The sequence below is a fragment of the Pseudorca crassidens genome, chromosome 6, assembly GCF_039906515.1.
Source record: "Pseudorca crassidens isolate mPseCra1 chromosome 6, mPseCra1.hap1, whole genome shotgun sequence".
Taxonomy (NCBI): domain Eukaryota; kingdom Metazoa; phylum Chordata; class Mammalia; order Artiodactyla; family Delphinidae; genus Pseudorca; species Pseudorca crassidens.
In genome coordinates this window covers 8696772-8721075 of record NC_090301.1, presented here as the reverse complement: position 1 = coordinate 8721075, position 24304 = coordinate 8696772, and the positions used below count along the sequence as shown (strand labels likewise).

General features: G+C 36.9%; 1 protein-coding gene across 2 annotated transcripts in view; it reads left to right on the top strand.

Moving 5' to 3' along the window:
- The window catches only part of PSMD1 (proteasome 26S subunit, non-ATPase 1), a 104326-nt gene that overhangs the window by 7857 nt on the left and 72165 nt on the right, over positions 1-24304 (top strand). For both annotated transcript variants that reach the window (XM_067740251.1, XM_067740253.1), the window contains 12 exons: positions 774-979; positions 3860-4003; positions 6137-6363; positions 8821-8881; positions 9943-10071; positions 11431-11519; positions 11993-12071; positions 12566-12739; positions 14810-14921; positions 15517-15713; positions 16688-16783; positions 18810-18874. In XM_067740251.1, the coding sequence (XP_067596352.1) occupies positions 774-979; positions 3860-4003; positions 6137-6363; positions 8821-8881; positions 9943-10071; positions 11431-11519; positions 11993-12071; positions 12566-12739; positions 14810-14921; positions 15517-15713; positions 16688-16783; positions 18810-18874 (1579 nt within the window). The remainder of the gene's footprint in view (positions 1-773; positions 980-3859; positions 4004-6136; positions 6364-8820; positions 8882-9942; positions 10072-11430; positions 11520-11992; positions 12072-12565; positions 12740-14809; positions 14922-15516; positions 15714-16687; positions 16784-18809; positions 18875-24304) is intronic.

Sequence of the window (24304 nt, the reverse complement as noted above, 5' to 3'; positions counted from 1 at the left end):
GCCGGAAAGGTTTTTGGAAATCTTCTTGGGATTGCCTTTAGAACCTGTGGCACATTTCAGGTCATAGACAGACTCTCTACTATCAAGGATCTGATAGTTTCATTAATGTGAAGAAGTGTAATTTATAGCCGTGTGATAATTGCTACAATAGGGTTTTTGTTAATATCCTCAATCATGGCAAGTGTTTGTGTTTGAGAGTGAAAACAGCAGCTGTTTGTAGCCAACTCTGTAGAATAAGCAACTTAGTCAAGTTGAATAACATAATTTTGAATAATAAACAGTAAAAAGAGAAATTTTTTTTTTAAATTATTTATTTTGTGGCTGCATTGGGTCTTCGTTGCAGTGCACGGGCTTCTCATTGCAGTGGCTTCTCTTGTTGCAGAGCACAGGCTCTAGGTGCGCAGGCTCAGTAGTTGTGGTGCACGGGCTTAGTGGCTCCGCGGCATGTGGGATCTTCCCGGACCAGGGCTCGAACCCGTGTCCCCTGCGTTGGCAGACGGATTCTTAACCACTGTGCCACAAGGGAAGTCCTAGAAATGTTTTAAATAATGTCAGCTTACTGGAATTAGTGTGTAGCCCTGCAGTGTAACTGTTACGAACGGAACAATATTAATTTGAAGGTATAACTTACAGCATTTAAAAAATTTGAAATTTGCTCATTACTCCATAGTCATCCCATAAGTTATTTTTATGATTATAAATGTAGGCATTGTCCTTTCTAGTAGTATAGCCCAATTTACCATCTGATCAGAGTTATTTTATTTTCTCTATAGCAAAGTGCATTGATCACTACACCAAACAGTGTGTGGAAAATGCAGATTTGCCTGAAGGAGAAAAAAAACCAATTGACCAGAGATTGGAAGGCATTGTGAATAAAATGTTTCAACGATGTCTAGATGATCACAAGTATAAGCAAGCTATCGGCATTGCTCTGGAGACACGAAGACTGGACGTCTTTGAGAAGACTATACTTGAGTCGGTAGGTAGATGATGGGATTTTAGAGGTTGCTATTGATGAAGAATCAGCAGAGCAAATAATTAAAACTGAAAATTGCACGGATAGTGAAAAGAAAATCTAACTTAGATATAATAAGGTGCTCTTTTGCGAAAAATTTTATTTTTATATTTATAAAATATATGTATTTTATGTTTATAAATGAACCTTGGCTGTGTTTTGTGTTTGTCAAATAGTTGCTTTTATCTTACCACATTTATTCCTTTGAGATCTTGCATGGGGAAGTTGTCTTAATTACCCTGCCCTTTTTAAGAAGACTGTATGGGTAAACTACTATTGTAATGCATTTATCATGGTTAAAACTGTAAGCTACATTCCTGGTTTGGGGGTGTTTTGCAATAATTATGACAGTTGTAAGTCACCAACCAAAGTGGTCAGAGAGGTGCAAGACTGAGTTAAATGGACATTGATCTGCATGCCCACTTTGCCTGCCTCACTACCTATCGTTTTCCACAAGCTAGCTCTTTGCACTCCAGCCATTTTGACCTTGTCTCTTCTGCTAGATGTACCATACCCCATTCCCTTTGCCAAAAGTATTGCCCCTGCCAAAAACATCCTTTTCCCTTTCTTTCTTTACCTGCTGTATTCCTGTTCAAGATTCACAGTTCAGCTCAACTGTCATTTGTTTACAGATCCTTCTGTCAATCCCTGCCAGCCATACCCTCCTCAACCCTTAGGTCCAGCTAGGTCCACCAGATTATAACCTCCTTAAGGATAGGTACTTTCACCACTGGGTCTCCAAAGCCTAAGGCAGTGTTTAGCAGCAGTGGTAAGATTAGTTTAAATGAGTAAATGAATGAATGACCCAGTGTCATAGAACGGCCCTTATTTTGCTCTGTTTGATTTTTGTGCAGTTGTAGTTTCTCCTTGTCTTCAGGTGAATAGAACTAAAATATTTGTTTTTATTCATTCAACAAATATTTTTTGAGTGCATATTATGTGTCAGACACTGTTCTAGACATTGGAGATACAGTGGCAAACAAGACCAACAAAGTTCCTGCACAAATGGAATAATCCACTGGGGGAATAGGCAGTGAAGCCTTATTCCCTATAAGGTAAAGGGGTGATAAATTTTTTTAAAAAGAATAAAGCAGAGTGAGAAATGCGTCTTACTTTACATCCCAGTGCACATGTACATATAGATGTAACTTAGGATGAAATAATACCTACTTTTTCTACTTACAATGTAATCCTGATATTTTAAAATTGTATTTCATTTTTTAAAAAATGCTAGTCCCGTTAAGTTGATTTCATAATGTATACGCCGATAGGTCACAACTTGCTTTTTTAAAAAAATATTTTTTTAATCATTGAACAAAGCTATCTTTAAATTTTATAGTGCTTTACAGTTTTCGAAAGTTTCACACACATGATTTCATATAATCCTATAATAACCCTTTTTTATCCCCTACTCCTATATTGCCCTTCCCCCTTCCCTGTCCCCACTGATAACTACTAGTTTGTTCTATCTGTGAGTCTGCTTTTATTTTTTGTTTTATTCACTAGTTTGTTGTATTTTTCAGATTCCACATATAAATGATATCATGCAGTATTTGTCTTTCTCTGTCTGACTTATTTCACTTAGCATAATGCCCTCCAAGTCCATCCATGTTGCTGCAAATGGCAAAATTTCATTCTTTTTTGTGGCTGAGTAGTATTCCATTGTGTATGTATATATGTGTGTGTGTGACACCCCACATCTTTATCCACTCATCTGTTGATGGACACTTAAGTTGCTTCCATATCTTGGCTATTGTAAATAACACTGCTATTGGGGTGTGTATATCTTTTCGAATTAGTGAATTTTGTGAATTTTTAATTTCTCAACTCGCTTTTTGAGAAGTACACTTGTAGCTCTTCAGCATGCTTATCATGCTGAAGGACTTTTATAGGTTAGTATCTCAAATATTGGGTATGCTTATTTATGTTGAAGGACTTTTTTAAGTTAGTATCTCAAATATTGGGTATGCTTTGAAGAACCGCAAGGTAAACATAAATAATCTGGAGGGGCTTCCCTGCTGGCACAGTGGTTAAGAATCCACCTGCCAATGCTGGGGACATGGGTTTGAGCCCTCGTCCGGGAAGATCCCACATGCCGCGGAGCACTAAGCCACAGTAGTTGTGCGCCACAACTACTGAAGCCCATGCCCCTAGAGCCTGTGCTCCGCAACAAGAGAAGCCACTGCAGTGAGAAGCCCACGTGCCGCAACGAAGAATAGCCCCCGCTTGCCACAACTAGAGAAAGCCTGAGCGCAGCAGTGAAGACCCAACGCAGCCAAAAATAAATAAATAAAAATTTTTTTAAAATTTATTAAATAAATAAATAAACAAATAATCTGGAGTCAAAATTTCCTCGGGAGAGCACCAGCTAGATGTGACAGCACTCAAAGCTTGAGTCACTCAGAGCTGGAGAATAGTTCTATCACATTGTGTTCCTGGCCAGTGAGTATAGGCGGTAAGTCTTGAGGATTAGCAAGACTAGAGGCAGACACAATTGAAAAGCATAGCCACTTGGTATATGTACAGCTGTATAGATCTTTTTATAATAATTAACAGCACCACCACAGTTATAGTATACTATGGTCATGTAGTCATGATCCTGGATGATCACTAAATATTTAATTGTTTTCAACCTATTTTTTTTCATGAAGACAGGGAAATAGGTAATTTTCTTTTAAGATTTTCATCTAAAATGGTTAAAAATTTTAAGGTTTATTGTTTAAGTAGCAAATAAATCTTTAGCTGCCTAGAATGACTAAAGAATATCGATTAAAATAATTTGATTTCTAAATAAACATGCTTCAGTAACCAGATAATCATATCTCTTCAAATTATCTCTTTCAGAATGATGTCCCAGGAATGCTGGCTTATAGCCTCAAGCTCTGCATGTCTTTAATGCAGAATAAACAGTTTCGGAATAAAGTACTGAGAGTTCTAGTTAAAATCTACATGAACTTGGAGAAACCTGATTTCATCAATGTTTGTCAGGTAATAACATTGCATTACTTTACACTGTACTGCTGAGCCATGCCTCACTACATTATATTATATAACATCACGTCACTACAGTTTCATACATGTATCTCAATTGATCTTTACAACAGCCTTGTGAAGATACTTTATGCGTTTATATTCCATTTTACTGATAGAAACTGAATCTCTCAAAACTAAAAATCTGTTATAATATGTTATTTCTATGTATTCTTTTTTTCACTTTGAAAATAATCCAGGCATTTAAGGAAATTTTTGAAAATGAGATTAAAAAAAAAAAAAGGTAGAAGAAAAGATAAAAACGGTACCTATGTTATGTCATTTCTAAAAAGAATTTCAGCTATAAAAATTATCTTTGGTTTCATTCCCCAAACACCAGACAAGACCTTTGGGTATATTTTCTTTATCTCTTTTATTGTATGGACTTGCTTGCACACTTTAAAAAAAATTAAGACAGTATAGAAAATATATAAAATGAAAAGTGTATCTTTCCCTTTCCATTGGCCTTTTCCCAATTAAAAGATTCATAACTGTTTTTCCTCCACCTACTAGCACATGTGGAGCTACCTCATTCTTTTCAATGGCTAGATTGTGTTTTATTGACAAAGTTTTGTATTCTGCTTAGAGCACAGCATTTTATCACGCATTTGGTTTGTTATATTTTCATTATAATGTGTTCTCAATATGTGTTTCTATCCTCTATACATATTTAAAATTTAGATTAATACATCCTTTTTTTCAATGCTTTTTTAAAAAATTGAGTATAGTTGATTTGCAGTATTATGTTAGTTTTAGATGTACAGCAAAGTGATTCAGGTTTTTTTTTTTCCAAATTATTTTCCATTATAGGTTATTACAAGATACTGAATATAGTTCTCTGTGCTGTACAGTAAATCCTTGTTGCTTATCTATTTTATATATAGTTTTTGATGCTTTTTAAACCAAGTGTGAAACACAGAAAAAGCTAGAAGAAAAATATCCACCTTTATGTCACCCGAAGTCCACCTAACAGTATATTTCCTTTCACTTTTCTCTGTAGAGGTTTTTGGAGTTTTGTTTGCTTCTAAATAGTTTTTAATAGTTTTAAAAATGGTTTTTAAAAACTTACATGAAAAACGGTAGTCCTTTGCTTTCTTCCTCTATGTATTTCAGTTTTATTCCTCAGAAGTAATTTTATTTCTTTTAGCTATTTTATTCCTTGTCCCTGTAAAATTTTTTTAAATTTATTTTACATTTTTAAAATACATTTTTGAACAGATAATATTACATTCACATGATTCAAAATTCGTGAAGAATCAAAGGATATACAGTAAAAAGTCTTCTTGACACTTCTTTCCTTTGGCTCCCAATTTCCCTTCCCTGGAAGCAAACAGTATCAATTATATATTTCCTTCAATTTAACATTTTTTCATGTTTTGACATTTCACAAATTCTTATACAAACTCTTTCTTGATTGTGCAGTAGTCATTCAGTGGATATACTTTGCCTTTCTTAACCAGTCTCCTGGTATTGGTCATTTATTTTGTTTCCATAATTTCCTATTCTTAATTTATAATAACTTTGGTTAATGTGTTCATTTTGAAATTGAGTTATTTGCTGCTTAAGGGAACAAGAAAATTTAAATTGAATTCTTAAAAGAAAAATCCTAAATTTATTGGGTGGATTTTGTTAAAACATGTGGCAAATCCTAAGAGTAGTAAGAGAAATACTTCAAAATGGTCATTTTAAAATGTGCCTCTTGTCCTGGCCCAGCACAATACAATGTGTTAAATGAATGAACGACTCCTACAATTTATGGTAAAGCAGAAAATAAGTTACTACAGAGCACTTGATAGCGATTTATGGATAAGATTTAAAGAAGCCAAGATTCACTCACCAACTGGTTATTGAATATTGCTGATTGCCAGGCACAGTGTTAGGAGCTGTGAATATAAGTTGTATGGATTTTCTTATGGAAGGCAGATTCCATTTTCAGGAAAACTTTGGTGCCAGGATCAGAAATAGAATGCTAGACTAGATAGTTAGTCTGCCCCAGTTTGCCTTTACTTATATTTGTTGACTATTACTCTGTAAGTATCTTGTAGACAAAGTTTTCAATTATTATGTAATTGTTCTTTATCTGCATTTCAGTGCTTAATTTTCTTAGATGATCCTCAGGCCGTGAGTGATATCTTAGAAAAACTGGTAAAGGAAGACAACCTCCTGATGGCTTATCAGATTTGTTTTGATTTGTATGAAAGCGCTAGCCAGCAGTTTTTGTCATCTGTAATCCAGAATCTTCGAACTGTTGGCACCCCTATTGCTTCTGTGCCTGGATCCACCAATACGGGTACTGTTCCAGGATCAGAGAAAGACAGGTAAAAGTATCTTTTTCTGTATCAGAACTAATTCAACAATCTTTATTTCATTTTGGGAATAGATATTTATAGACAACATAATCTAAGAATAAATTTCACCATTAGCTTTCATAGATTAGCCTCTTACTAAAGCTATTGCTCTGTTTTGCACTCTGCTGCATACATTAAGGAAAACCAAAGAAATGGACCCTTATGGAAAGAAATGGAAGTGGTTGTCTGATGGGGAGGGTGCTTGCCAGACAGCATGTGTGCTATTTAATCAGGTAAATTAAAAATCTCAGATAGGGCTTCCCTGGTGGCGCAGTGGTTAGGAATCTGCCTCCCAATGCAGGGAACATGGGTATGAGCCCTGGTCTGGGAAGATCCCGCATGCTGCGGAGCAGCTGAGCTTGTCTGCCACAACTACTGAGCCTGCTCTCTAGAGCCCGGGAGTCACAACTACTGAAGCCCGTTGCGCCTACAGCCCCTGCTCCACAACGGGAGAGGCCACCGCAGTGAGAAGCCCGTGCACCACAGCAAGGAGTGGCCCCCGCTCACCGCAGCTAGAGGAAGCCCACACACGACAACAAAGATGCAACGCAGTCAAAAATAAAATAAATAAATTAAAAAAAAAAAAACTCAGGTGGGGTAGGTTGGGCTAGATTTTAGGCATTTGGGTTACATATTTGTACAGTTAGAAACATTCTCAGCTTTTTTTTTTTTTTCTTAATTTATTTATTTTTATTATTTTTGGTTGTGTTGGGTCTTTGTTGCTATGCCCGGGCTTTCTCTAGTTGCAGCCAGCGGGGGCTTCTCACTGTGGTGCCTCCTCTTGTTGCGGAGCACGGGCTCTAGGTGCGTGGGCTCAGTAGTTGTGGCTCACAGGCTCTAGAGCACATGCTCAGTAGTTGTGGCACACGGCCTTAGTTGCTCCACAGCATGTGGGATCTTCCCGGACCAGGGCTCGAACCCGTGTCCCCTGCATTGGCAGGCGGATTCTTAACCACTGGACCACTAGGGAAGTCCCCATTCTCAGCTTTTTTAACACTTTTATTAGAACTAATAAAAATTACTGTAAGTCAGTAATCTTGTAATCTTCATTTATTTAGGCTTTCTTTCATTTCTCTCAACAGTGTTTTTGTAGATTTTAGTACAGGAGTTTTGTACATTTTCCCTTAAATTTATTCCTAAGTATATTAGGTCTTTTAATGCTGCTGTAAGTGGTACGTTTAAATTTCAGTTTCCAATTGTTTGTTGCTAATATATAGAATTACAATTGATTTTTCTATGTTAATGTTGAATCCCACAACCTTGCTTAAGTCACTTATTAGGTCTAGTAAATTTTTTTTATAGATCCCTTTATAGAATTTTCTACATAGGAATCATGTCATCTGTGAACAGAGACAATTTTACTTCTTCCTTTATAACTTTCATATCTTTTCCACCTTTATTTTTTTCTGCATTGGTCAGGAAATCCAAACATTCTTCCTTTGTTCCTAATCGTGGGGTAATAGCATTTAATTTCTTTCTTTTTGATTTTAAAATTGTCTTTCTCCTTACCCTCTCCTGTTCTTGTGTTTATTTGCTTTCATGTTCTTTCTGAGTTGATCTTAATTTCTGAAGTAATTATCCTTCTTCTTCCATTCCCAGTTTTTCCCTAGTTATATTATTTCATTTCTGATATATAATATTCTTTTATATCTTGTAAAAGTTTTCTTCATATCTTTGACCTCTTTTCAAATAATCTTTTCTTATAATAGTGAATGGGATTTTACTTTGATCCTTTTCTGTGGTTTATCTTTACTGAAATTAGTTTTCCTAAATATTTACAAAGGAGGCTTGATTTAGGATAGTTTTCCTAATTTCCCTGTTCTCTAGAATTTCCTCTTTTATCGTGTTTGTGGAGTTTTAAACAAAATGGTGTCTTTGTGTTCTGAGATCTCCTGGCTCTGTTTCCTTTCTCACTTTTATTTCAGCCTTCTTTTTCCCTCATTTCTGCCACTTTAATTTGGATTCTGTGCCCAGCATTTTCTCCTCAGTGTAGTGCTTTGACCTAGAAGGGGGTGTCGGCTGGTTCGTTTAAGAGTTGTTGAGGCTCCAGCTGCTTTGCTTCAGACTGGTCTTTGTGGCTCGTGGTGGTGTATCTTCACCTGACCGTGTTTTGGGAATCTGGGAGATACTTTGTCACCTGGTTTTGTTGTCCATATATTTTGCTAACCTAGTTAGTTGCTTTGCGTGTTTTTATGAATTTATTTGGTGGAAATCCAGTAACTGGGTTGCCTCCATCTTATTTTACAATCTTTTTCGTTTCCTAATGGCAGTACTTAAGAAGTAATTAACTGTTTTTTCCTTGCAAGATATTTAATTTGGACATGGTTCAGACCTTCAGTTTGATTAAAAGGAAAAAAAAAAGCCACCCACACATACTATTCAGAAAAGATTTATCGCATTAGTAACTATTGGTTCTCTTCCTTTTAGTGACTCAATGGAAACAGAAGAAAAGACAGGTAGTGTACTTGTAGGAAAGACACCAGAAGTGGTAAGTGTGCTTTTTGAAGTTGAGGTTGCCATTTAAACATATATTTCCACACTATATTGTAAATTATTTAAAAGTGTTTCATACCTGCTTTTATGGAGGTTTATTATTAAGTTTGATACCAAAGTTATTTTATAAAAATGGATTTTCTATAAAAAGTAAAATTTTAAATATTCATCCCAGGGAATTCCCTGGTGGTCCGGTGGTCCAGTGGTTAGGACTCGGCGCTTTCACTGCTGACAGGGCCTGGGTTCAATCCTTGGTCAGGGAACTAAGATCCCACAAGCCACACAGCACAGCCAAAAAAGAAAAAAGATCAATCCCAGAAGGCACTTGACTTAGAAGAAATAAAATCCTTAGATCCTTATCAAAGAATGAACTCTGTCCAGAATAACTCTGAATTACCTGTCACAGGGTGAGAAAAAAGTATGGCTTCTAACAAATAAATGGCAACTTATCATAGAGGGGGAGGGGGTAGTTTAGTTGTCTTTATTTTTAGTATTCATGGTGTGTGGAGAGTGGGGCAAGGATTAGAGCAGTGGTCTGTTGGATGTAAATGTTTCCTCCATCAGGATTTTTGGTTTCTGGTTATCAGGTATATAAATTTCAACTCTTCTTCACATGGTTGGAGAGTTGTGTTGATGGCTTGGTAGTTCATGAGATCATATATATGTGTTTGTTAAAGGTGCTTTTTCTCAATTTGGAGGAGGGAGTTTCTCACCTAAACTATAAGTTGGTTGTGTATAAAGTAGTTCTCCTTGCATATCACCAGTAATTAGTTACTCTTTTACAGTTTTTTTTAATATTAAAATATTTTATATTGGAAGTGAGTTTGGAATGAATTGCATTCTTCCATCAAGCTGGTATCATATCTCAATGGCATCTAATAAAGAAATAAATTACTTTCTCTCAAATAAATGATACATGAGTTTGCTAGATCCTACTGTTAAAATATGGGTTTTGTTGTGTGTATGACTGAATTTCACTGGTTTAGTGCTGTTAAAATAAAGTTAGCTTACTGGATTTCAGTAATACAGTAATTTTCATTCTTGTTTGTTCGGCAGAGTCCAGAGCCCAAGGATCAGACTTTGAAAATGATTAAAATTCTAAGTGGTGAAATGGCTATTGAGTTACATCTGCAGTTTTTAATACGAAACAATAACACAGATCTCATGATTCTAAAAAACACAAAGGTAGGAAATTCATCTGTAATGGAGGCCTTTTTTTATATTTATTTCTTTGTTGAATAAATACTTATATTTGTTATTGAATAATTTGTTGCATTTTATTCCTGATCAAGGAAATAAGTATTTAAAAAAAATAACAATGGGAGAAATGCTTGATCTTGTTGAAGAAGAAAAGGAATTAATATTGATTGAGCTCCTGTTTTTTGTGCTAGTCTCTGATTGGGAAGTTTAGTGGCTTTTTTTTTTTTAAGTTAGCTTTTATTTGAATGTATACGTGTGGCATTTGGACAAATACCACAATCAGAACATTAATACAGGTTATTTGTGTGTTTGTTTTTCCCACTGAACTGCAGACTCCTTGAGAATAGGGGTTCTTACCTTGATATTGTAACCTTTGTTGAGATATTGATCCTAACAATTATTAATATTAATTTTTGAACAGATAATCTATTCATCGGGTTCAAAAAATGTTTTAATATAAAAAGATACATAGTACAAAAAAATCTTCCTGCCTTGCCTGTGTTATTTACCCAGTATCCTTTCCCAAAGTCATTTATTCATTTTTTATTGTCATATACTATTCCATTACTAAATAGTTGTTTGATTGAGGTATATGTAATCATGCTTCTCCAGACTTTCAAAATAATTTTTACAGATGGCAAAAAGAATAATATAATTTGCATTTATGACAGTTTTCTGATGTTTATCTTTATAACGCAGTCTCATTAAAAATAAACAAAATAGGGGCTTCCCTGGTGGCGCAGTGGTTGAGAGTCCGCCTGCCGATGCAGGGGACACGGGTTCATGCCCTGGTACGGGAAGATCCCACATGCCGCGGAGCGGCTAGGCCTGTGAGCCATGGCTGCTGAGCCTGCGCGTCCAGAGCCTATGCTCCGCAACAGGAGAGGCCACAACAATGAGAGGCCCGCGTACCGCAAAAATAAATAAATAAATAAAAATGAACAAAATAACTTTGGTGCTTGCCAGAGTTACAGTGCCAGAAGAGGTGCAGCATTGCTCCTCAGGTTACCCCAATACTTTGGAGACCTTGAGCAAGATACTGAAGAGAAATGGCGAACTGTTCAGAAACCAAAAATTAGAAAGTCTGCTGCATAAATTCCTACCCAAAATCTACTACTGACCTCAAGTTAAGACCACAAATAAAACTTTGTTTGACTTGCTTGTTTTTTATAAGCTAGCTATTTAATGTTTATAAAAGAAATATCCAAGGTTCATATGTTAAATACCAGTTCAGTTTATTCATGTTTTCACCACAAAACAGGGCCTCTTACTGTGTGTTCACATGCAAGCTTGCGTTTGTAGGAATACTTTGCTAATGATAAAAATCTGTATTTGTTTTTGTAGGATGCGGTAAGGAACTCTGTGTGTCACACAGCAACTGTTATAGCAAACTCTTTTATGCACTGTGGGACTACCAGTGACCAGTTTCTTAGGTAAATATGCTTGTAGGTTCCCACTTTGGTTTAAAATTGTCTTTGACAGAGACTCTGTTGACATTGTCACATGGATGTGGGGAACTTTCCCTGCCTGACAGTCCTGAATTTTAAATTCTACTTTTCTATTTTATAAATTTTTTAAACTGCATATGCCTACTTGTTTTGAGGTAAAATTAATTTTCTCTATTAGTTGCCTTGAATATAGGTTTTTGAATGAAATACGTTAAGCTTAGAAATTTGATACAGTTTTGCTTTTGTTCATAGTGGAATTACATGTCATGCATTTTTAAAGTCCTCAAAATATTAAGAACAACTTAGGAGGTAAAATGGAATCATCAGTAACTTGAGATCCATAAAGTAAAATGATTTGTAACAGCTCAAGGTGAACATTTTAATGCTTTGACGTTAGCGTTATAAAAAGCTTTATGGAGTTCATTTCAGTAGTGTTGCTGAATTTCCTTTTCTTACAGAGATAACTTGGAATGGTTAGCCAGAGCCACTAACTGGGCAAAATTTACAGCCACGGCCAGTTTGGGTGTAATTCATAAGGTAATATATACCGATCACTGTGAGCAGGCATCAGAACAGAAGCAATTTTCCTGGAGTTAAGAAAAAAACTAAAGTTTACTATAATTCATTGACAGGTACATTTTGTTAAATTGGGTCAGTCCTCATACAGGGAAGGATAAAGTAAAGAAGAAATGTGTGTTTGTTTTTTTTATAAAAAGTGGAAGCCTTTTTCCTGTGAAGACTAGCTAAGACATTTCTCAAAATGAATTGAAATAAGTTATTTGCATTATCTAAGATGAATTTGGGGAACTGTTATAAAACAAGGAGGGGGTGGGAATTGCAGCATTTGTTTCTAACCAGGATGTGACTGGGTCATTTAAAGGCTGTCTTCTTGTGTGAGTGATAAAGTTGCTTAGGAGAGAGCCCCACTTCCCCCTTCACTCTGGAGAAAAAGCAATAATCATAGAAAATGTTACATCTTCTTTTCTCTAACTTTCTTTTACTGACACCTTTGTGGTGGCTCAAATTTACAGGGTCATGAGAAGGAAGCATTACAGTTAATGGCAACATATCTTCCCAAGGACACGTCTCCAGGATCAGCCTATCAGGAAGGTGGAGGTCTCTATGCACTAGGTCTCATTCATGCCAATCATGGGGGTGATATAATTGACTATCTGCTTAACCAGCTTAAGAATGCCAGCAATGATGTAAGTATTAGAATGGAAAAATAAATTCCCATTACTTAAGAGTCCAGGGAGGGCTTCCCTGGTGGCGCAGTGGTTGGGAGTCCGCCTGCCGATGCAGGGGACATGGGTTCGTGCCCCGCTCCGGGAAGATCCCACGTGCCGTGGAGCGGCTAGGCTCGTGAGCCATGGCCGCTGAGCCTGTGCGTCCGGAGCCTATGCTCCGCGGCGGGAGAGGCCACAACAGTGAGAGGCCCGCGTACCGCAAAAAAAAAAAAAAAAAAGTCCAGGGAAACATTAAATTTGCCAAATTATTTCAGTGAATAGAAATTTTGTAGGATTCCCAAACCAGTACTGTTCTCATTGAATCTTTTCTTTCTTTCTTTATTTGGTTGCATGGGTCTTAGTTGTGGCAGGCGGGCTCCTTAGTTGTGGCTTGTGGACTCCTTAGTTATGGCTGGCCAGCGCCTCAGTTGCAGCATATGGGCTCCTTAGTTGCGGCATGCATGTGGGATCTAGTTCCCTGACCAGGGATCGAACCCAGGCCCCCTGCATTGGGAGCATGGAGTCTTAACCACTGTACCACCAGGGAAGTCCCTAGAATCTTTTCTTTTGAAGGTAGTTTCCTCTCCTTCTCTATAAGCTAAAATTGTGCTTCTCAGTCCTTTAAACCTTGTGTGTGAGGAGCAAAATAAAGTACCAGATATTTATATTGATAAAATATGTGTTGTATTCCCACACTTCAGAGTCTTGTTATGTTATATAAGTGACTTTAGTGATCATTTAGCCTAATTCTATTATTTTTCAGGAAACTAAAGCCCAAAGAAATTGCATGTACTCTTTTGGGAATCAGAATCTTGCTTGTTTGAACTTCGATGGTTTTTTAAATGTAACTCTTTTGGAAAAACTTACTAAGCAGCCCTGTTCTTTTTTTAAGGAACCTTGACACCTAGGATTTTAGACTTTAACTTTTATGTTAGTCTCTTTTAGAAGGTTATCGGGAGAGTAGCTAAGTGAGCCAGAAAATTCTGTCCTACTTCAGTGAAAAGACTGAGGCCAGTAGGAAGGTCTTTCTCAGCTAATAAACCCCCTATCCACAAATCATATAGTTTATACATATCTCTACCTCATTTCCTCTGTTGGTCTCAGGTAAAAATTTTCTTGTCAGATAAAACTTTTTGGTTACCAGCAATAAAACCCTCTGCTTAAACAAGGAGTTTATTGGAAGTAGCTTATTTAATTAAAGGAAAAGCTGATGAACCAGTTCTCACAAAGGTTAAGCACAGGGCAGTTCTAGGAATCTAGATAACAAGAAGTAATGGGATCATCTCTTCAGGGCACTACTGTCAGGATGAATGAACTTGAAATGTTTTTGGTCCTTGGGTCATTCCACCTAAGAAAGATTAAAATTCCAGAGGAGCATCTGATTGGCCTGTCTTGGGTCACAGGCCCACACTTTCGCTAGGGGAAGATGGGAGCTTATTTTAAGTGATGGTTCCACCAAGACTCGAACCAGTGGGGAGGAATATTCCCCAAGCAGGAGTGGGGTGCTGTCACCAATAAAAGGATACCGTACATTCAGAAGTAACAGATCACCACAAAAGTGTTCTTCAAATAAAGACTAACTTTTGGTCTTGACACCATTTTCTCCCACTTTCTTCATAACCATGAAGTTATGAAGAAACTTTTTTCTCCTTTATCTTCAGTTTCCTTCTATGCTGCCTCCCTCAGTCCACAAGCATCTTCAGGTCTCACCTATCCTAAAAAAATCTTTCCTCACCACTTGCTTCTCCCTTTTAGTTGTTGTCATCTTTCTCCTCCCCTTCTCATGTGAATTTATTAAAAGAGAGCTGTACTGTCTCCACTTTCATTTTTTTCATTTCCTTTTCAACCCACTATTATTTTGCATCAGCAAGCAGCATTCTTTTGAAACTGAAATTGGTGAGGTTACCACTGGCCCTCTGTATCCTTTGATCATACTTCCTAGGCCAGCTGCTTTCCATGCCTAATATCACAACGTATTTTGAAATTAGAATGAAAGTTGGATTTTAAGTGCAGTGTACCAAATAAATGGAGCCCATCCTTTTTCTCTAGATTGTTCGACATGGTGGCAGTCTGGGCCTTGGTTTGGCTGCCATGGGGACTGCACGCCAGGATGTGTATGATTTGCTAAAAACAAACCTTTATCAGGATGATGCTGTGACAGGTAAGTGATTCTTTCCAAAGATAACAAACTCTAGGATTAATTAATGTAACTGTAATATTTGTTTTCTACCTATATTTTGTGGTCTCTTAAAAATCTAATGGATTTCTCTATTTGTAGAGAATTCTTTTTAGGAAGTATAGGAATAGATTTCTCTATTTGCCCCATTTATCAAACTCATTTTATAAAAATATGTTTTGTGATATATAGGCTTTTTAAAATGGTATGTCTTGTGTGTATGTCTGTATAACTGACTTTTGCAAATAGAAGTTTATTAGAGTGATCTGCTTGTATCCTGAGGCTGTCTCTACTGCTAGGTGATAATGTAGAAAAAATATTGCCATAATGTCTCCTTTGAAATCTCTGTAGGATTTTGTAGTGTATCCTATCAAGATTTAAAACGAAAATAGCTGTAAATATATGGATGTACTTCCACATAAACTATTCTTTATGTCTGATGACTTGAAACAATGCTCTCAGAAGCTAATGGTTGTTTTGATAGTTGATGCTAATAGTTAGCACTTCCAATAGGATATGTTTTATTTACTTTATACGTACATAACTCGTACTCTTTAATGTTTTGCTTTTCACTCACTAGGGGAAGCAGCTGGCCTGGCCCTAGGTTTGGTTATGTTGGGCTCTAAAAATGCCCAGGCTATTGAGGACATGGTTGGCTATGCACAGGAAACTCAACATGAGAAGATTCTACGTGGTCTTGCAGTTGGCATAGCATTAGTGATGTACGGAAGGATGGAGGAGGCTGATGCTCTCATTGAATCTCTCTGCCGTGATAAGGTCACATATTATTCATCCTTTTTTCCCTGCATTTCCTCACCCTCCTCACCTGCATTATTATATCCAGCATTTACAGAAACACTTAACCTTTACTGGAAATTATCTTTGTTCCTATCAGAACTCTTAGGCACATTTGTTGATAAAACTTCTCAAAAGATATATAAAGCCTTATAGAATTTAGGAAAGAAAAACACTGATTAAAAGAGGTGAGCAGGGCTAATTTGAGAATTTTAAATTTAATCAAGACTTCAGTGATTTTTCAAATAAGCAGATTTAGAAAAATTCTTTAGAAATATATAAGTTGATTTCTTTTAGAAATAATGTTTTGGGGATGATTTCATAATCATTTAATAAGACATAAAGTTTACTTCATTGTTTTTTCATCAGAAAACAGTGCCAATCTCTATACTTATTTATTTGGGTGAGATTTTTTTCCTTTGCCTTTTGTTTTGTTTTTACAATGGTATTGTATATGGTAGGTAGTCAGTGGTAAACAGTAATGTCCTCTGTAATCTGATAAAAACATCCACTGCTATAGTTTATTGATAAAACAAATTATTTTGCTCACCTATCAGACTACATGTCTCTTCCACTCAGTGCTCAGTGGCCAAGAATTAAGTGGTAAGGTAAAAGCAAGTTAGAATGTAGAATTAGAAGCAAGCTTCTTTGTTGTTTGACAAATGGAAGTTGAGAATCATAGGGCAGTGAGTGTTGGTATTGGGCTTGAGTTTATACTTTATAAAAAGTGTGAGGCAGCATAGGCATGTTGCACAGAATATTGGGAATTAGAAGCAGTTAACTACTACCATATTAGAGTCTTTTAATTCTCCATTTGTGTAGAGAACTGCCAACCACAAAATGGTGCTCCTTGAGTTCATTTCTTACCTAAAACCAGCTCCCCTGATGGATGAAACTAAACCTGTAGAAGTTACTATCTGAAATAAGTTGATGATTGATATTGAATTATTTCTTAGGATCCAATTCTTCGACGATCTGGAATGTATACCGTGGCCATGGCTTATTGTGGTTCAGGTAACAACAAAGCTATTCGCCGCCTGCTACACGTTGCTGTAAGTACTCTGACCTTTCTTGGATAGGCATGGAAGAGAAAGTTTGCAGACGGACACTAAATGTGCTGATGACTGCACACCCACACCACATAACTATCACCAACGGCCCCAGGTTCAGATTCTCATTCATGGAGCACAGTCAGCCATAACCTAGCGCCAGGTTCACTTAGCTTTTCAGAAGGATACAGGAAAGGATGACAGTGTGTCTATTTGAATGAAAGTCCTTAAAGTCATTTAGGAGCAACTTCTGAAACTCTATTCCAAGGGGCACCCTCATTTATAAGGGACAGGACCATGTGAATGGATCCAGGAACTTGGACATGCACTAGAACACAGCAGGGAATGACACGGAGTCTTTGGCATCATTGAGCTTAATGGAATACATTGAGCTTAGGGAATACAGATGCCAGAACAAATTAATACAAGTGTAATGAGAGTTGCAACACAGAAAACTCAAACTGCATATCAGCTGCTTCCTTTGAGGAACATGATATGTCTTCCCGTCTGCAAATAAATTGTAAAGCATTCGTCTAGGACTTCAACACACCTCAGGAGAATTGTTCCTGGGTATTCCATATTTATTGTTATGATTGTGTATGGAATTTTCCTCCCATTACATTTTCTGCCAGGTTATTATTGGTGTAAAACAAAAGCTATTGATTTTTTTAGATTTATTTTGTAAACTGGACACCTTATTAAACTCTTTTATTGTGTTTTAAAAAAAAACACCATGTGAATGTGTGCAGTCACCCCAGGGTAGGGAAATCTAATGAACAATAGGAACGACTTCTTTTTCCAGCCTGTGAAGTTAGCTTCCAGGTACCCCTAAGGGACATGCTCTATGACAGGAGACACGTTGCACAGGAAAGCCAATGCCCATGTTTTCCAACAGGCTTTTTCCACTCAGAGTCACCCAATCCAGGTACAGTTTTTCAGTGATAAATAATGTTGCCTGATAACACAGTGGACGTTCCATATGTCTTAACCCAGTAGGTTTCTACCATCTTGGTGCTGGGAGATGGTAGACCCAAGGTCATCTTCCCATGCAGAAAGGATTTAGAGCTATTATTATTTCTTTCTTCCTAGAGATATTCACTTGACACAGTATTTATTAATAATTTATTATTTATCAGTGCAGCATGTGGTATGTTATAGAAGGTTGTATTTTGCTTGAGTTTAGGACATACAGTTTTGAAAACAACATTGAAGGAATGGTTAGATTTTCAACGTGGCCCACAAAAGCTATGGTAGAGCTGAAATAGTCTTTAGAAGTAGCCCTGCATCTTAAACTTCACCAAACTATAAAGACTTATAAGCCTTGAAATGAAGAAATTCTCAGATGAATTTTTCTTAATTGGGGTAAGACATTCTAATACAGGAATACAGTAGTCCCCCCTTACCCACGGGGTATATGTTCCAAGACGCCCAGGGGATGCCTGAAACCACGGATAGTCCATATACTATGTTTTTTCATATACATAACATACATACATACCTGTAATAAAGTTTAACTTATAAATTAGGCACAGTAAGAGAATACCTGAATTGCAGCATCACTACTCCTGTGCTTTGGGGCCATTATTAGGTAAAATAAAGATTATTTGAATATAAGCACTGCAATACCTCATCGATCTGATAACTGAGAGGGCTACTATGTGACTGGTGTGTGGATAGCATATACAACTGAGACACACCAAACAAAGGAATGATTTACATCCCAGGCGGGACAGAGTGGGATGGTGTGAGATTTCATTAGAATACTCAGAATGACATGCAATTTAAAACTTATGAATTGTTTATTTCTGGAATTTTCCATTTAATATTCAGACCACAGTTGACTGTGGCTAACTGAAACTGCTGAAAGTGAAACCATGGATTAGGGAGGTGGCTACGGTAATATACTAATGAGATCTAGTTTACATTTAAATGATGTGGGCCTCTCATATCAGTTTATTCTAGTAATGTGATGAATGTAGTAATAGGATGCATGTAGTATAATGTAATTATCCTTTAAATTTTTTCCTAGGTAAGTGATGTTAACGACGATGTCAGGAGGGCAGCAGTAGAATCACTTGGGTTCATTCTCTTCAGGTAATAATTTCTAACTTCTGATTCTATTTATATTCCATTTCTATTTGTAGTTAGTAATTAAACAGAAACTAAATATCTGAGGAAGTATGTCTAGGTTCAGAGTGAGGACCATATAACATTAAAGTTAGTACTGTTCCTCTGAAAAAGAAGCCAGTATGTTTTGAGAGTCTGAGATGCTCTTTGAGAAGCAGTAGTCCTCTTCCCATGTATATTGGTAATTCAAAAGGGATGCTATCTCTCACACAGACTTGTAGAGTTCTTGAAGCTCTTTAATGAGAGTGAAAGGTATTAGGTTTTGTTTAAATGCAAAGGAGTGGAAAATGTGCAGATTTGGAGATGCCCTTGGCATTATAGTATGGTTGTGATTTAGAGGACACACTCTGAAACCAATCTGCCAGGATTGAATCTTGGCCCTGTCACTTACTAGCTGAGTGACTTTGGGCTTGTTACTTAGCGTCTTTGAACTTCAAATTCCTAAGGGTATAGTAATAGTACTTAAGACTGTTTTTTGACAGTTAAGTGAATTAATATGTCTAAAGTCTTTCGAACTGTATCTGGCACTAGTAAGTGCTATTCAAGTGTGTATGAGTAGTGGCAGTTGCAATAGTTGTGGTAGATGCAGTAGTACTTCTTACAGTAGTTCTTCTCTCCAATTTCATATACACTGTTTCTTTTCGCTTAGGTACTTTATCTTAAAATGCAACATAGGAAAATAAAAAGTATTTCTTTCAGCTCGTTTTTGGGCACTGCTTATTAGAGTTTACTTGTGGTGAAATTACACAGTAAAATAAGTTCTGAAGGTGCATGTAAGATGAGTTTCATGTACTTTTCATCTTTGGTATAGATTGTATATATATTTTTTCCAACAAATATTTACTCAACATCCACTGTGAACTGGTTAGAGGACCTTCTCTAAGATGCAAGATAGGAAGTTAACCATTTACTGCAGGCACTAAATATATTTTTCCTATTGTGGATAAAAATGTTGAATAAAACAGCAAAGCACACATCCATATAGCATGTTAATAGGTTTCTCCTTACACCAGTCAGTTTTGTTGAATGAGGTTGTTCAAAAAAATACTAATCTCCTTTACTGTATTACCTCTAACCTCATTTGTCTAACTTGTTCACAGAGAGACTAGAGAACTTTCACTAAATCCTAAAGTCATAGTATTTATACAGATCTACTAGTCTGGTACCTCTAAAACAGATTATGTGGTTAATTGGTTATTATTGTTTTTAGTAAATTCATAGAAGTATCACGTGTTCATTGATTCCTTTTCTGAGATCTGATAAAACCTATTTGTGTTAAGCTATTCCACATTTTTTCAAAAGATCTACAGCAGGCTCCATAGTTTAAATTTCTTGAGTCCTGTCTCTTTTTGAACACTGGAATATTTAGCCACGTACAGTCCTTTTGTATCTTTGCCATTTTCTGTTTTTGCTCAGATTTGTCAACAGTGGTTCTACAATTATATTCACAAGTTCTGTTTCAGGGAAGTGATTCATTTAGCTTAGAGACTTGAACTCATTTAAGGCACCCAGTCTCTTCACCTGTTTTGCATTTTGATCAGTCTTAACAACGTTACTTTCTATCTTTCTGGTCTAAAAAGCATTCTCCTGAGACAAAAGATGGAAGCAGAATAGAAGTTGAATAGTTCTGTTTCCTTCCTGTCATCTTTGGCATATCATTCTAGCCAACCTGTGATGCTAACCTTTCCTTAATTTTGTTCTAGAGATTAGACACAATTGAAAACCAAAAACAAATGGTTTTATTATTGCTATTCGGGGAGGTTTTTTTTTAATTCTTATTGGAAAACTAGATAATTTGTATATGGAAAATATATTCTTCTAGGTGTGCCCTTAGTAACTATTGGCCTGTATAAAGAATCCTACTCATCATGGTCTCTTCCTGTGTTTTATCTATTCAGTCGGCTACTAACTGTTCCTATTAGTCACTTTATATTTTATATCATATAAATCAGTCACCTAGTGTGTGTGTTCTGCCACACAGGAAGTTGAGCTTTCGTGAAAACTGTTTTTCTTCCATTTTTAACCTGACAGTGCTTTGCCCTCTAATTATCAAAATTCATTTCTGCCCTTGTGTTTACTGTAGCTTACACATGTGCTCAGTTCCCAGTTTCAGCAGCAGATGTCTTCCATGAGCTGCTTTTAGGCTTTGCTAAGATCTCTACTACCTAGGATACTCAGATCCAGCTAATGAGTTGTTTTTGTGCTCATTATTTCTAAGGGACCATTCAGAGTTCTGTTGCTGTTGTTTTCTTTTTTCTTCATAATATGATTCTTATAAGAGGTAGAAACTGGAAAAGACTTTATAGGCAACTTTGTCTAAAACTTCATGGATGAAGAAAATTAAATGTAATCAACTTGTCTAAGGAGTTGCAGTTAAAGCCAAGTTCTCTAATTTTAGATTGTTGTCAATTCCCTGGAGTGATTTTTTTTTTTTTTTTTTTGCGGTATGCGGGCCTCTCACTGTTGTGGCCTCTCCCATTGCGGAGCACAGACTCTGGACGCGCAGGCTCAGCGGCCACGGCTCACGGGCCCAGCCGCTCCGCGGCATGTGGGATCCTCCCGGACCGGGGCACGAACCCATGTCCCCTGCATTGGCAGGCGGACTCTCAACCACTGCACCACCAGGGAAGCCTTGGAGTGATAACTTTTAAAGGTGAAAAAAACCTTAGAAATAAAACAGTATTCCCATTTTTTTTTGAAGAGAAGAAAATTGAATTCCAAAATTGTTAACAAAACTTCCTGTTGTCATAGAGCTGAATGGTAGAACAGAAATTCAAAACAAGTCTCAGGATAGACCAGTGCTTTCTCTACCATGCCTTTACTTCAGAGCGCCTTCTTTCTGAGTGTCTGTGATAGAACATTTTTATTCTCAAATTTCCTTATTAAGTTTAATATTTGGAAAGTTTCTGTACTGTATCCTAAGAATTAGTAAATGTTTTCTGATGTGTCATCGGTTGCTTTCTTAGTGTGCTCCATTTTATCATTTCTTCCCTTTTAAATGATACTTCTAAAATAACCACAGACATTTGGCCCCCTTGAATTGTGTTTTAAGGATTTATTTCTTCTTAATTTTTAAAACTTCTTTTAAAGTGTACTTATTGGACACAAATACTGAAAACATATCAGTAAACACATATTTGTACTTCAGCAACTAAGGTGAAATTGTCTTTGTAGGAAACTAAAAATTTTCATGTGTAGGGCTTCCCTGGTGGCACAGTGGTTGAGAGTCCGCCTGCTGATGCAGGGGACACGGGTTTGTGCCCCAGTCTGGGAAGATCCCACATGCCACGGAGCGGCTGGGCCCGTGAGCCATGGCCACTGAGCCTGCGCATCCGGAGCCTGTGCTCCACAACGGGAGAGGCTAAAACAGTGAGAGGCCCACATACCGCAAAAAAAAAAAAAAATTAGATAATCTTTGATATCCGTGATCATCTTTGCTATGACTTAAGCTTACAATATAACACTAAATATTTCTCAATTTATACATTAATTTACTTGCAGATATGGATGGATCTCACAAGATCAGAGGGAGATTCTTGGTGCAGATACTTTTTAGACCACAAAAAATGGTTTCTTGAATAGAAATATGTTGCATCATCATAGATCCTTAGCATTTGAAGGAACCCTAGCAATCAGATAGTTACCACCAAATGTGTAAATTATATCTTTACAATATCTCCATTCACAATTTTGTATCAATTTGATACATATTCTCTGTGTGCTGTTTTCTGTTTCTGCCTCAGTGTCTGGATGCTGTAACTTCCTTTAGTTTTGTTTTTTTAATTCTTCCTTCTATCTGCATCTTTGTTTTCCCCTCGCATTCAATTAACAATAATAATGGGGCTTCCCTGGTGGCGCAGTGGTTGAGAGTCCGCCTGCCGATGCAGGGGACACAGGTTCGTGCCCCGGTCTGGGAAGATCCCACATGCCATGGAGTGGCTAGGCCGGTGAGCCATGGCCACTGAGCCTGCGCTTCCGGAGCCTGTGCTCTGCAGTGGGAGAGACTACAACAGTGAGAGGCCCGCGTACCGCAAGGAATAAATAAATAAATACGGAGTAGAGTGAAAAAAATTTTTTTCAAAATTATTCTTCTAAATAGGTACAATCTATTCCTTTTCTTTGAAGGTAGAACTATTAAAGAGAGTCCCTTTGTTGCCATAGCAGTGGTTAACTTCGAGATTTGCTTTTAAATATAGATTTCCTTAAAATGTTTTAGAATAGAAATATCAGTTATGTATCAAAATGCTAAAAATTTTGTGCTGTGTTGTACTTTTTCAGGAATAGTTTATATTGGAGTTGTATTTCTTTTTCTGGAACCTTCTGGAAATACTAGAATGATCTCATTAACTAGCTCTCAGCTAACTGTAAGCAAGGAATTTTTTTTCAGGAATTGAAGCTGAACAGCTTAAAGGTCTTATAGTTAATTCTGTGGGTGTGCATATGTTTAAGCACATACACAAATTTGAAGTCAGTATAGAGCATGTGGGAAGATACTCCTTCTAATCTAGATTGTCTAGGGATAGAGCTTTGCCAGTGAGATTGCCATCTCTAGTATTTAAATTTTCTGAAACAATTTTATATGCCATCAGATACCTAAGACACAGTTTGGAATACTGTTGGAGTGATATCTGAAAACTTAATCTCTGACTTGGCAAGAATGTAAATCTTAACATACGCCAAACACTTCATATTAGAGACTGGAACCAAAATAGATAAGAATGACTTTTTTTTTTTTTTTTAAGGAACGTAAATTATTTTGCCTCTTATTCGAGATAACCCATCCCTTTTTTTTTTTAACATCTTTATTGGAGTATAATTGCTTTACAGTGTTGTGTTAGTCTCTGCTGTATAACAAAGTGAATCAGCTATACATATACCTATATCCCCATATCTCCTCCCTCTTGTGTCTCCCTCCCACCCTCCCTATCCCACCCCTCTAGGTGGACACAAAGCACCGAGCTGATCTCCCTGTGCTATGTGGCTGCTTCCCACTAGCTATCTGTTTTACATTTGGTAGTGTATTTATGTCCATGCCACTCTCTCACTTCATCCCAGCTTACCCTTCCCCCTTCCTGTGTCCTCAAGTCCATTCTCTATGTCTGCGTCTTTATTCCTGTCCTGCCCCTAGGTTCTTCAGAGCCATTTTTTTTTAGATTCCATATATATGTATTAGCATATGGTATTTGTTTTTCTCTTTCTGACTTACTTCACTCTGTATGACAGTCTCTAGGTCCATCCACCTCACTACAAATAACTCAGTTTTGTTTCTTTTTATGGCTGAGTAATATTCCATTGTATATATGTACCACATCTTCTTTATCCATTCATCTGTCAGTGGACACTTAGGTTGCTTCCATGTCTTGGCTATTATAAATAGAGCTGCAATGAACATTGTGG